General features: G+C 34.4%; 1 protein-coding gene, 1 long non-coding RNA gene and 1 pseudogene across 2 annotated transcripts; 2 read left to right on the top strand and 1 right to left on the bottom strand.

The window, feature by feature from the left end:
* The first annotated feature begins 2,318 nt into the window (after positions 1 to 2,318).
* Positions 2,319 to 3,689, top strand: LOC125494654 (cytosolic sulfotransferase 5-like; annotated as a pseudogene).
* A 1,236-nt stretch (positions 3,690 to 4,925) lies between these two features.
* LOC104887616 (cytosolic sulfotransferase 15) lies at positions 4,926 to 6,420 on the bottom strand. Its single transcript, XM_010672287.2, has one exon. The coding sequence runs from the start codon at positions 6,244 to 6,246 to the stop codon at positions 5,239 to 5,241; it is 1,008 nt and encodes a 335-aa protein (XP_010670589.2). The 5' UTR covers positions 6,247 to 6,420; the 3' UTR covers positions 4,926 to 5,238.
* A 3,218-nt stretch (positions 6,421 to 9,638) lies between these two features.
* On the top strand, positions 9,639 to 13,448 carry LOC125494630 (uncharacterized). The gene is made up of 2 exons (XR_007270913.2): positions 9,639 to 10,227; positions 13,204 to 13,448. It is a non-coding gene; the product is annotated as an uncharacterized LOC125494630 (long non-coding RNA).
* The last annotated feature ends 1,384 nt before the right edge of the window (positions 13,449 to 14,832 follow it).

Below are 14,832 nucleotides of genomic sequence, written 5' to 3'. Positions count from 1 at the left end.
TGGTTGAACCGTTGAAGTGGGAGCTAAAGGTGACTAGGTGAGAGTCTTTATATACTACTATATAAGTCATAATGTCAATAGGAGATTCTTAATATAGAAGTCCTAATTAATGTCCAATAGTTTCTCTAAACTACTCGATATGCATGATAATGAGACATGAGTGACAATATAAACATATGAAGATAAATAGATAATTACATGCTTGGAAGATGTCTAGGAATAAGGTTATACTACTATGGAATGGATGTTGATATGTAGTGATGTTTTTTTTTTCTTTCAAAAATTACACATAAATTAAGTATACATTATTTTTATTTATTTTAAATCTTCTTTCGATATATAACACCTATCAAAAATTATTAAAAAAGGCGGTTTAATTTTAATATAAAAGTAGACCTAGTCACTAAATGGATTAGAAACGGTGCCATTACGTTATTGCGTCGTTTCCTCCTTGCATGCGACGCAAATTACGTTATTGCGTCGTTTCCGTTTCAGTGCGACGCAAATGGAGCGACGCAAATCGTCCTTTTTCTACTAGTGGCGGTTTCACCTTGTGAGCAAGGAAGTGGTGCTAGTCATAGTGGACGAGCATTTTGAAGCAGGGATTAGGACTAGTTACTTAGTGGGACTTAAGTAGCTTTCCTTTATGTTTGTCGTATGTTTGAACCACTGATTTTGGTTTTGTCCTTTGGATTTGGATTACTCTACTTTGAGGTCTTTTGGAGTTTCCATAGTTGTTTTGGAACTTTGGTGGGAATGAGGGTATGGGACCTCATTTTCCCTTTTTAGTCGATTATCGGAAGTTAAATATTATCTTTGGAGGTTATTATTTTGTTTTTAGTTCAAATTCTACTCTTTAGAGTAGCATCTCCGTCTTAGTGGTATTTCGTCTACCACTTGTTATTTTATTTCATTTACTTTGTCTCTTTTCTTCCTTGTATCGAACGGGATGTTACATTATCAAATAAATGTTTCCAATTTATACACTAGAAGAGTTTCCTATCGAGGCACCAAGCTTTTCGGTGGTTGCGAATTAGCGCCGGCCGACGTGACAAAGAGTAAGCGGGTGACCCAGCAATATTTAATTTCCATGTGTCATATACCATACTCTTTACCTCATCAAAATGTAAACTCCGATTCTCTACTTGATATGGTCTTTTTGCATTTGGTTTTTCGATCCAAGTTTGAAGCATAATTGGGCCATGAGTTGAATGAACGATCGGAAGATTCTGAATACAAGCTTCCAGATAATTATTCCGCTACTCCGATCCATTGACGCATACCCTCGATAAGTCGTTCCATAATTAGATTCTCATTGTCCTTGTTGTTCGTCCAAGTGAAAGCGAACACACAACTAAATATGTAATCAAGAGTTTGGGTACTTGTTATTATCTTATTATATTGTTAGTTTTTTTTTTTCAATGAGTCAGATTTACTACTCCATATTGACATTTTCTTTTGCTAAGCAAGATATAAATTTTATTGAAAACAACCAATTTACAAGCAAACCAACTCTAAGCTAAACAACCAATAAAGGTTGAACAATAAACACAAGAGCAGCAAACAAAGACACCAAAACAGATTACATCATATTGACATTCTATCACAATAAAAAGTTGTACTTTGGTGGTTGAGTAATGACTTACAAATTAATTAATCGGGGTTCAAAATAAAAGATGTTTGAAAGAAATGACATACCAGTGACGATATGATAATGCTTGCCTACATGTTCTAATTCATATTACATCTGGTCCTTGATACATGTAACATGTTTACTACCACACATGTCAATACACTAATTTTCCGGTTAAAATCTTTAAATTTTAATTGGGAAAACTTCTGAGAAAATAAAAATTTGAAAATATAAATCAAGGTTAATCTAACAATATATTATATAATAGATTTGTTTTTTTATAGATTAACATTGTAATATAGTCCAAATTATTATATGTATCGGTTTTAAATTTTCAATGTTCCATATATTAATAAACGGAAAAGTACATATTTGTTCGGTATTGGAGTATGCTACGATATCCAGAAGCGGTCATTTGCAGAAGGAGGCCCCTAGAAAAGACCAAGTTAAGCTTGGTCTATTAGTAAGGATAGAACTTCCAATCTTAAGGTTGAGGCCCGATCTCTACTATGAACACTTTAGGAGAGGGTTTCCCCTTATCATTCCACTCTAAATGTCTTCCCGCAAACCAGATTGGGTTAAGCGCGAGAGGTTACGATCTGACAGGATCCTTCATCTTAATTACCATAAAAAAAAAAAAAAATAGAAAAGGTCAGCAGAGCAAATAAAAACACCTACTCTTCAATAACTCATTTCCATAGTCGATGATAAGATGATAAGATCATAGTAACCACAAAGCTTGTAATATAGTGGCTAGTGCACATGCCGACCTTGTCCCCCCACTTAAATACTTGATCTAAATCTAACCTCAGAACCAAAAAAACACATCTTCAGATCAATTGGAATACGATCAACTATATTTTTGTTCTCCAATGCAATTTTATCAGAATTTTTGGTGCCTAAGTGTATTTTTTGAAGGTGTTACTTCATTCCAATCCCAGTTTCAAGCTCTTGATACCGATATCATTTTAGCCAGCCTACCCAAAACTGGTACTTGGTTAAAATCCCTACTTTTCGCCCTTGTAAATCGGGAGAATTTCTCCGATATATCTCAACTTCCCCTTAACACCAAAACTCCTCATGAACTTGTCCTCCACTTCGAGATTGCAGTTTATAAAAAAGACGTTACAAATCAAAATACTGACTTAACTAAAGTACCTTCACCTCGACTCTTTGCTACCCATATACCATATCCTTCATTGCCAGACTCAATTAAGACTTCTAAATGTCGAATTGTTTATGTTTGTCGAAATCCTTGGGACACTTTCGTTTCCTTATGGCATTTTTACCTTCAGTTTGAGGTAAACAAAGGAATTAAGCCAGATAGGGATATGATGGAAGAATATGTAACTAAGTTTTGCAAGGGATATCCTCCTTTGGTCCCTATAATGATCATGTACTTGAGTATTGGAAGAAGAGCATGCAAGACCAAGAAAAGGTGTTATTCTTAGAGTATGAAGGACTGAAGAAAGACCCAAAAACTCATTTGAAAAAGTTGGCTGAGTTTGTGGGTTGTCCATTTTCGGAAGATGAGGAAAAAGGTAATATTATTGATAAGATCATAGAACTTTGTAGTATTAAAAGTTTGAAAGAAATGGAGGTCAATAAAAGTGGCAAGTTTTATCCTTGGGTTGAGAACAAGGCTTTGTTTAGGAAAGGAGACGTTGGAGATTGGACAAATCACTTAACTCCTTCTATGGCTAAAAGTATTGATGAAATGCAAGAAAAACTTCAGAGGAATGGATTTTCATTCAAATACTATCAAAAGAATCTATAATTCCAAGTTCGTGATTAAATAAAGATAAGGAAATTGTATATGTTCTTTGGAAGAAATTATACTTGTTTTGTCTCTTTTCCTCTAATCTGTGCAAGGGTAGAAGATGTTTTGTTTTTGTTTGGTACCTATTAATGTAATTTGAATCTTATATCATACTTCCTCCGTTCCATAATAAGTGAAACACTTCTTTTTTTTATGTGAGAGTTTTTTTAGAGAAGTGTTTCACTTATTAGGGAACGGAGGAAATACTTTTTTTTATATATATAAAGAATTCCTCTATGTGTTGGATTTCTATATGTCTGTCATGGATGTTAGATGTATGAATATGTACAAAACAAGCTCACGATTTGTTACTATGTGTTAGCTTTTATTTTAAGTGTTATCTAATAAGGCACCATTTCACATGGTGACATGGATAGAGACTTCTTCTTTTGCAAAATAAACACTTGCTTCATGCTTGTAAAGTATGAGTTATCCTTCTCATATTTTGGATGAACATTAACAAGCAACAAATACTGTGGTTAAATTCATAGATAAGCATATTTATTAATACGTGGTTAGTACTCTTTTAGTTTTCTTCATCGAATTCATATAAGTACAATGCTGTTTATTAAGAAAGTGGAAGAATAGCTCAGTTGTTTATAACTCTCCTTCCGATTTTAAGAGATCTTGGGATCGATTCTCATCACCAACCCTACTAGATCTGTGCATTAAAAAACAATATTGTTTATTAAGAAATAAAACTTGCTCTATCCTATGAGGCAATTGTTTATACTATTGGATGTCGTAGAGCTGGTAAAAGTGTCTAAAGGGCATAATCTGTGTTCATTGGACCCAATCGGTTTGTGTATTTTCAATCTTAGCAGTTATTTTATAAAAGAGATAAGTATTTCATTTTTATTTCAGAAAGAATGAAATATATACTATTTTAAAACTAACTTTATCGTTTTTCCATCTACACAATTGGACTTTCTATATTATACCTCCATATTTCTTCATTTACTATGTTGTACACCAATCTTGAGATAAGTACACTATTCAAGAAATTTGTTATTGTTAAGTACAATACTTGGATTTGTTGGGGTAATATTGGCCAAAAGATACCACCACAAGTCCACAACTCTAAAGGTACGTGAGACTGTAACACTCTAAGAGCATGTATAATAGGTGGGTGGGTTTTTGTTGGTCTTTTTATTTTTTTCATTCTCTCTCCTTTCCTCCTTCTTATACATCACATCCCACTAACTTCCCACCAACTCATCTTTTTTTTCTCAGAATGGCTAGACTAGTTCTACTTGGCTTTTCTAATTCTCTCTCTTACTTTTGGTATACTCCATTTTATACTCTCTTTCCTATCGAAAATGTTATTATTCTTATATAGAATAGATAATTCTTATTCATCTTTTAATTAGTGATATATTAATTAATTAATATACATTTAATTTGAATAATTCTAGGTACGAGAAAGTTAGTAGAAAGAAATTAAAATAGGTTGTGAAAAAATATGGTAAAATATATCAAATTTAGGCTCAATTTATAGATAATTTTTTTTATAGTTGTAATGTAATTTTCTTTTTAAAAAATATGAGCTAATTTTATTTACTTTAAAACAAAAAAACAATTTTGTAAAAAAAAAACAGCAACAATATAGCAATATTGATACATATGACATCACCCCATTTGTTGCTATGCACATCATCCAAGGCATAGTTGGTCTAGAATTTCAGACCAGCCAACTCCAAGGACCAATTGCTCCAATAGTAAAACTAAGCAAAGCTAGCTTTACTTTTTGCTAGACCAACCAAAACCAACCCCATTGCTCAGCCCTTCACTTATGGAAATTCTTGTTGACAATGTCTGAAAGCAAACCAGATCTCTTGAATTTCTCTTGCATTACTTGATAATGTTCCTTAAGCATAGAAGGCGTCAAATAATTAGTCCAATCACCTACCTCTCCTTTTCTAAAGAGAGCCTTGTTCTCCACAAAATCATAAAATTTTCCACTCTTATTAACCTCCATTTGCTTCAAACTATCAAGGCTACAAAGCTTGATTATCTCATCTATAACATTCTCTTTTTCTTCCTCCTCCGAAAACGGGCAACCCAAAAACTCCACCAACCGTCTCACTTGTGCATTCGAATCCTCCTTCAACCCTTCATATTCCATAAACAACACCTTATCTGGGGTTGCCATACTCTCCTTCCAATACCCCACAATGTGATCCTCATATGGACAAAATGGAAAATCGCCCTTACAAAACTTACCAAAATAATCCTCTATCATATTAGGTGTAAGACTCTCATTTCTCTCCACTTCCAAAAAAAAATGCCAGGATGATATGAAGGTGTCCAAAGGGTTTCGGCAAACATAAATGATCTTACATTTGGAGGTCTTGATTGTGTTTGGTAGAGATGGATATGGTACATGGGTGGCAAAGAGGCGAGGCGAGGGTAGTTTAGTAAAATCAGGTGCACATCCCTTCATATAATCCGTGTATAGTTTGTACTCAAAATGAAGGACGAGTTCATGAGGATTATGAGCATGAAGAGGATGTTTTGAAACATCAGAAAACTCTTTCCTATTAACAATGGAGAAAATGAGAGATTTTGACCATGTTGTGCCGGTTTTGGGTAGGCTAGCTAGGATAATATCTGTGTCATTGGCTTGGAAATGTGATTGAAAATAGATTGTGGGTTTAAGAACTGGGCACCAAAACCCCTGATATAAGTACATGTTATAAGTGCCAAGCCACAATTTGTGAGGGAGGGTGAGTTCTAGTTGTTTGATTTCATCTTCTAGTTTCTCTAAAGATTTAGGTTTTGTAAGTGTTGACATAGTTGTAGAAGTTTTGGTTGAACCGTTGAAGTGGGAGCTAAAGGTGACTAGGTGAGAGTCTTTATATACTACTATAAGTCATAATGTCAATAGGAGATTCTTAATATAGAAGTCCTAATTAATGTCCAATAGTTTCTCTAAACTACTCGATATGCATGATAATGAGACATGAGTGACAATATAAACATATGAAGATAAATAGATAATTACATGCTTGGAAGATGTCTTGGAATAAGGTTATACTACTATGGATGTTGATATGTAGTGATGTTTTTTTTTTCTTTCAAAAATTACACATAAATTAAGTATACATTATTTTTATTTATTTTAAATCTTCTTTCGATATATAACACCTATCAAAAATTATTTAAAAAGGCGGTTTAATTTTAATATAAAAGTAGACCTAGTCACTAAATGGATTAGAAACGGTGCCATGTGGCGCTCTCCCTAAGAGAGTTTTACTCCATATTGCATAGTGTAAGGTTTGATCCCGGAATCTCAAGAACATACACTAAAGTCTTAACCACTAGACCAAATAATATTTAGTGTTATCATCTTAAATTATAATATTAATAAATGAAAATTTCCTTACCCGGGACATAACACGGGCATAATAACTAGTTTTCATTTAAAAGTAGGCGGTTTCTTACAAGACAAACTCAACACTTATTATACATTTTCATATATTACATAGTATTTTATATTTTATATATTGATAAAGGATGCTAATTAATAAGTGGGTTTTTGGAGCCTAAAGATGGATATCATAAATTATTGTACGATAAATTGTATGATACGATTGGTCCACGTATCTTTACCACGATTACTATGCCTAATCCTCATCCTGATTTTTTTTTTCTGGTAGCTGATTGTTTTAGTTGTGGTTCACATGCAATGAACAATCAATTTCTGAAATCCTCTAAGTTAACTTTTTCTAAATCAAAACGTGCTATAACTTTTGTTTTTCTGCTTTTCTGATCCGTATGAAGATAAATAGATTATATTCGATAATATTTCCTCGGTTTTCTTGCTATTACACTATGATATTTTTCCAAAAGAAAAGCATGGCAGGCCAATGAATAAATAATTTAGTTTTACATTATTTATTTAAAGGTGAAACTTGTCGAGATTGTAAATTAGAGGGTGTACAATTGGCTGCCTAGGAAGATAAGTGAAAAAGATAAAAGATGGTTTAAAAATTTGTAAGTAGATGTTCTCCCTGTTAGGCTGAAGTTAGGATGTAATGAGTTTTGTTTGAAAAAAAAATCGAGATTATAGAGAGCGCCTAGAGACTTGATAACATAGAAAGCGCTATTCAAGCGTCACATGTCATAATTTTTTAGGATTTATATTAAATAAAGGTTTAATTTTTTTGTCAAAAAGACAAAAACTACCTTATAAAACATGAAATTTGTGTTGGATGTTTAAGTATGTTTAATATTTGTTGTTTTGGTATTAGGTTAGGTTTTTATTTTTGATATTAGATCTAGCCATTTGTCCAGAACTTCTGCCACCGCCTTTGTTTAAGTATGTTAAATGTTTGTTGTTTCTGGTAGGTTGTTTTATTTTGGCTTCTCTTTGATTATGTTGGATGTTTCCTGTTTGACGAGGTTGTTGGTTTTAGTGTCAATTGGTTTCGGATTGTGTGGTTTATATTTGGATATCGTATGTTAGATAGTCTAAATTGGAAGATCGATGAAGTAGGATAGTTAGGATTAGTGAATTGGTTCATATCATGGAGGTAATAGTAATTTGGCTCCTTTCCTCGGACGGCGAATGGAGTTTGGATTTTGGAGGAGGTGTTATGTTGTGTGCTAGTAAGAAGGACCTAAATTTCTTAGTTAAAAGCCTTGGAAGTTATTTTGTGAGTGGTATGTCAAGAAATAGAGACTTTTGTAAGTGGTTATATTACACAATAACTTGCCAATATCGAGTTTTGTAATCACACAATGGTGTGTGTGATCATTCATGAAGATTTTTTTTTTTACCAGATCATCCAATAAGATTGAAAGTATAAAATAGAAGAATTGGAGAAGATGTTGAAAGAATTAGAGAAAGCCAAAGAAGGTCGTTGACTTTGGTACTAAAAATAAGGGAAAATCTACAACTACAACTTCAACTGTGGTTCATGAAAGTTAATTTAGTAAGTGGTTATATTATATTTTTATTCATGTGAGTGGTAGTTGGATGTTGATTTTGGTTTGTTGTGCTAGAAGATGTAAGGATGGTTGATGTATTATATTTTGGTTAATTTAAGCCAAGGATTATGGTTGTCATATTTTCACTAATACTATATGATGAATATTGTTGAATTATGTTTTCTTTTCATATATTTAGTCAAATTGAACCATTGCATTTTTATACTAATAATTGGATTTCTACTAATAGTGGCCAAATTGGCGTACCAAATCATGCCCCAATTGCCATAACTGTAGATATAGGAATTTTAAGAATACGCCTTAATGACCAATGGTTAACAATGGGTCTGATGGGCGGTTTTGCTAGAATAGGTTAATACTAAAAGTTGTGTTGCAACGGAAGCGATTATCAAAGCAATAAACTCAAGAAAACGAATAAAAGAACACACAAGATTTAACGAGGTTCACTATCAATTTGATAGCTAAGTCCTCAAGGCAGGGGAAAAGATTGCTTCACTATGAACGAGATGATTACAAGTACAATAGGCAAGATTCAATTATATTGAATCTCAAAGACTCTCTCTAATCTCCTCTATTGTGTTTGTCTCTAATCTCTCTCTCTAATATTTGTGGTAAAAAGCCCTAAATATGACAAAACATATTTATATGAAGTCTAAGATACAAGTCGTAAGTCGAAAGAAAAAACCTTACATCTATGTGTTTAGTTCTATCATGATGCACCTGATCCTTGGCAAGACAAATAGCACTCAAGCTATCACAATACACAGTCGCACGATCATGGTGTAGACCCACATCACTAACCAAACCACGTAACCATATACCCTCCTTTGCTGCAGCAGTCAAAGCCATGTACTTGGCCTCCGTAGTAGACAAAGTCACTGAAGACTGCAAAGTAGCCTTCCAACTAACCACAGACCCTCCTAGAGTGTATACATACCCAGTCATCGATCTTCTAGGTCTATATCACCTGCATAATCTGTAATACCCCGGACCTTAATGTCGTTTTATTAATTACTAATTATGTTTATTAGCGTAATTACATTCTAATTTTTTTAAAATAATGATGGTTACGATTATTTTGTAAAATAAATATATTTACTCTAGTTATTTCAAAAGTGACTTATATTATGATAAACGATTTTATAATATAGTTTATAGATTTAATAAGAAAATCCTACATTTTTACTAAATGATTTTGAATTGATATTTTGAAGTCCAAACTAATCTAACACTTGTAAAAAGATCCTAGTTTGACATTTTATTTTGACATTCAAAGAAAATAATAGGAATGAAGAAAGCTGATGTTCAGCTTCTCCAAACCAACACACAACCGACCACCACCTCCCCCTACTTCCCTCCTTGTTCCCTACTCCAACCTCTCCTATGGTGAACCACTATTCATCTTCTACCACCTTCATTTCTTGTCACTAAAATCTGTCTATAAATTCATAGAAAAACTAAGCTTTGAAAATCAGGAAACTAAACCCACAAAAATTCACAAATTCTTCTCCTCCCTCTCTCTCCTCTGTTCGGGTCCCACACCAACACCACCAGGTCTGCCGCCAGCTCGTGCGACGCAAGACAGTCGCCGGCCACCTGCCCGATACTCGCCGACCAACTGCAGATCGTCGGAGCTCCGCCTGCAACTCGCGTTCTCCCTCCTTCCCCGCGCCCTTCTCGCTCGCTCCTCTTCTTTGCGCGTTGTTGTACCGCGCGCACCACCTACGACACGCGCCACACCACCGCCGACCCCCCTGTTGCGTTGTGCTGCTCGCCGGAGGCCCTGCCGCCTCTGTTTCGTCCCTGCTCCAAGTGAGTAGAGGTACTACCCTCCTTCTTTCTTTTAATTTCCCTCTAGAAATCTGATTTCAAGTTATAAGTACTTACTTATGCAAGCCCACTTAGTACCCATTTGTTAATTAACCTAGGTTGGGCCAAAAATTTGGTTACATTAGTCAAACCAACTTAATCTAAGTGTTGCATGCATGATATTTGGGCTCAATTCTGATTTTTGCAATGGTAGTTGAGCCACATAGTTAATTAATGGGCTAATAAAGTTAAATTGAAGCTGATATAGTGTTTTATTAGGCTATGTTAGTCTAATTTATTAAGTTAAACGTAATGTTGGGCTTATAATCTGATTTACATTAGCCAAACCAACTTATTCCATTGTTGCAGGTATAGTATGTGGGCCTAAATATGATTATTATAATGTTAAATGAGCCACCTAGTTAATTGTTGGGCTATTAGAGTTAAACTAAACTGATTTGTCCAATTAAACTACCTAGTTGATTTTATTCTTTGACTTATTGGGCTAATGAAAGACTAATTTGATTTAATTAGTTCAATTAAGAATTTAAGATACTTGGTCAAATCCTCTTAATTGGGTTACCTTATTCTTATGAGTAAGTTATGCTAAACTAAATATTTTACTACAGGAAATGATTGTAAATGGTTTATGTTAGATAATTTCATTAATCAATGTTGATGGCATTATGTTACGCTTAAGATGTATTTATTAACTATGGCAGAATATCATTATATTTGAGTGATTTGGAAAGCTAAGTGTATCATTGGGCTAAGGTGAAGATTATTTGGAGTTGAATTATGTTTAATGACGGTAGTCAATCATGTGAACTATTTAAGCTTATTATATGAATATGAATGATTATGGAATAATATGTCTTGCATTTCATAAGTGAACGAAACGTGTGAAAAGATGATTCTTGTCCTCATGAATGACGCATATGAAATTTTTACTATGATGAATGTTCATGTATTCTGAGTACCTTATACTTCTAAAATAATTTGAAAGTATGAATGACTCATAAATGATATGAAGTATAAAAAGACAACTATGTTTTTGTTATGCTTCTGCTATGATTCTAAAAGCATTTAAAGTTATGAGATATTCTTATAGATATTCGAATTATGCAAAAGTATATGTTAAGATCATTCTGAAACAAACGGAAAGTGTAGGATGTATGACTTTGATATGAGTTGATTACTATGTAAATGATGTTTATCAAATGATTTGAGGCTATGTGGTATATGATGATCAAAATGTTATGAAAATACGACTGTGATTACTTTTTCCTGATTATGATTATGATGACGTAATGTAACAATGATATGCTATGAAATGTTTTATGAATATGATGATTTTCGATGAAATGAAATGACTTGATGTTTATGAAAACATGAGAATGATAATGTTATGATCTTAATGATGTTTCATGATTACGATTACAATGATGTAATGTAATTATGATATGTATAAGGAACAAAACATGATAAAGTAAAGTGGAAGATGGTTCTTGGCAAGTATGTGGGCACCGAAAGTGTCACCTATGTTGTGGCCGCCTTTCTGATAAAATGTGGGCACCGAAAGTGTCACCTACGTTGTGGCCGCCTTTCTGATAAAATGTGGGCACCGAAAGTGTCACCTAAGTTGTGGCCGCCTTTCTGTATGTTTTTAGGAAGACGTCCCTATATGTTATATGTGATACTTGCCAAGTTACCAAAGTAAATAAGTAAAATGGAAAGATAAGGATAAAGCTGATGATATAATATGAATTATTGAGATGCTTCTTATATGTTATGATACTATGAAATATGATGACTCTAATGTTACAAAAATGTGATTATGAATGAAATTAAGAATGTGATTATGTGTTATGGTTTCACACACTATGTTATCGATGTTATGGGTGAAAGATATGTGATGACTTGTGCATATAATGATTGCAATCAACGATATATGGGGGATTCCCTAAGTATATATTTAAGAATGGTATATGTTATGTGTAACCTTCATGTCTAGCAATTATGCATGCCCGTATATGTTATGAAATGATGAGTTCGAATGTGTGAATATGACTTTGTAATGATATGACTATGTGATGCTATGACTCGATGAATGCTTATGAATGTCATGGATAAGCATGTTTATGAAGTATGGATATATGAATTATGAATCTATTATGATTTGTGGATGTTGTTCGGGAATATGAATATATGCAAGTTTGTAAAAGTGGACGGTTCTGCTGGCTTGGCATTATGAACTGAACTGGCAAATGGGTAAGTTACAGGTGGAGGAATTATGTGATATACGAATGAAACAGACCAAAATGGTCATATGAGAATGTTAATGCTATGTCCAAAACCTGTACTTACCAATGAACTATGATCATGCAAATATTCCTTGTCAGCAGACTATTCAATGATGACGTTTTCTCGTAGTATTTTCGAACAATTATCAATGCAATGTATGGTTTATGATACCCTTCTTTATGTTAAACACATGCTCTCGCCTGTTATATAGATTTGGACATAATTAAGCTACAATATGAGGTACGGTATGGATTGTAGTAAGTTATATGTGTTGTTATGAGTTACTAGCAAAAGACTAAAGCAACAAAGTTGTAGAACACTGTCGTGTTATCTTAAATTCCTGATAAGAAGTCGATATATGAAAGTCATAATGAAAAGTACTAAATACTTATAGAAAAGATCAAAGATGGTTATGTGATTCTTCCATGGTAAGTTGGATTAAAGTGTAGAAGTTGTAACAATAAAAAGATGAAGGAATGGTAGAATGAAGATAGATTAAGTTATGCATCGTTGTTAATGTTGCTATGTGGTTGCGATATGGTTATGAAAGATGTGAACATGATGATGATTATGTGAGAGTCGTAGACACCAAAGCATGTCTTAAGATAGTACTCAGCGTTGTGCTGATATGTGTCAAATGTTTTGTTTTGTCACTACTGTGGCCTGTCACTTTGGTGGGTGGCAGTGCTACAATGGTTTCAGGTTGAAGTTATGGAGCACCCCTTCCAAGGTAGAAGCAGTTACATGCTAAGAGTTCAACTATGTTGATTTTATGTTTCTTTTGAGGCGAGGACGTTCCACTTTGTATTAGATAATAATAAATGAGTTAGTTTTATTTCTAGTGCTGAATGAGCAATATTGCTCCTGTTTCACTTTAGTTGTACTCCGCAGAAGCGTTGAGTTAAGGATTTGGGAATGTTTTATTTGTAACAGGTCTCTCAAGCATTTTTTTTTATTATGGGTCGACCAATTTACAAAGGAGACTCTGCCAAAATTTCTAGAGAATAATTAAGCTATTATTAAAGTGTTTTTGTAAAGAGTGACAAATCTAAGAAATGTCCATGTAGGTTAATGTTAAATGTTGCCTTGTATTTTCCCTTAGTGGAAAGTACGGCGGTAACGCGCCGACTAAGTTAAGGTTTTCCGCTGCTAAACTTGAATAGTTGACTTAATAAGGATGTATGAAAGTCGGGGCGTTACATAGTCCAAATCAGAATATCCGGTCACCAAACACTCAGTATCATTCCCATAAATGAGACCCACATCTGCCGTTCCTTTCAAGTAGCGGAAAATCCGCTTCACTGCCTGCCAGTGTTCCTTCCCTGGTTGAGTCATAAACCTGCTCACAACACTAACACATGTGCTAAGTCTGGCCTAGTGCAAACCATAGCATACATCAGACTACCAACACACTAGCATACGGAACCTTAGACATATACTCCTTTTCCTCATCAGATTGAGGAGAAAGCACAACAGAAAGACGAGCATTTGCAGCAGCAGGAGTATCAATAGATTTCGCAGTACTCATACCAAACCTGTCAAGTACCTTCAAGATATAACTTTTCTGAGAAAGGAAAAGTTTCTTCCGTCCATGATCCCTATAGATCTCCATGCCAAGAATCTTCTTGCTGCTCCCAAATCTTTCATGTCAAACTCGAACTCAGAAGCTTCTTCAACTTCAACACGTCTGACTTCTTCTTTGCTGCAATAAGCATGTCATCAACATATATAATAAATAATATATGAACCGTCCTCCACCTTGCTATGATAAACACAACAATCATAGGACTCCTGTCAAACCATGCTCAACCATGAAGCTGTCAAACCTCTTGTACCACTGTCTGGGTGACTGCTTAAGTCCATACAAGGACTTCTTCAGACTGCAAGCAAATTCTCTTTTCCTGGAACAACGAACCCCTCTGGTTGACTCATCAGAATATCCTCCTCCAACTCCCCATGTAGGAAAGCTGTTTTCACATCTAACTGCTCAAGTTCCAGATCAAAATGTGCTACCATTGCTAATAACACTCTAATAGAAGTATGACGAACCACTGGCGAGAAAATCTCATTGTAGTCGACCCTTCCCTCTGACTGAACCCTTTTGCAACTAGCCTGGCTTTATATCTGACACTTTCACCCTCTGAAGTTCCTCTTTCCTCTTGAAAACCCACTTGCAACCAACCACCTTACGACCCTGTGGTATCCTCACGAGTTCCCATGTCTGGTTCTTGTGAAGAGACTCCATCTCCTCACTCATAGCAACTAACCACTTAGCTGATTCGTTACTAGAAACTGCTTCCTGTAGGATGTTGGC

The sequence above is a fragment of the Beta vulgaris genome, chromosome 2 (genome assembly GCF_026745355.1).
Source record: "Beta vulgaris subsp. vulgaris cultivar EL10 chromosome 2, EL10.2, whole genome shotgun sequence".
Taxonomy (NCBI): Eukaryota; Viridiplantae; Streptophyta; class Magnoliopsida; order Caryophyllales; family Amaranthaceae; genus Beta; species Beta vulgaris.
The sequence above is the reverse complement of the archived record's forward strand: the minus strand, read 5'-3'. Positions and strand labels throughout refer to the sequence as shown.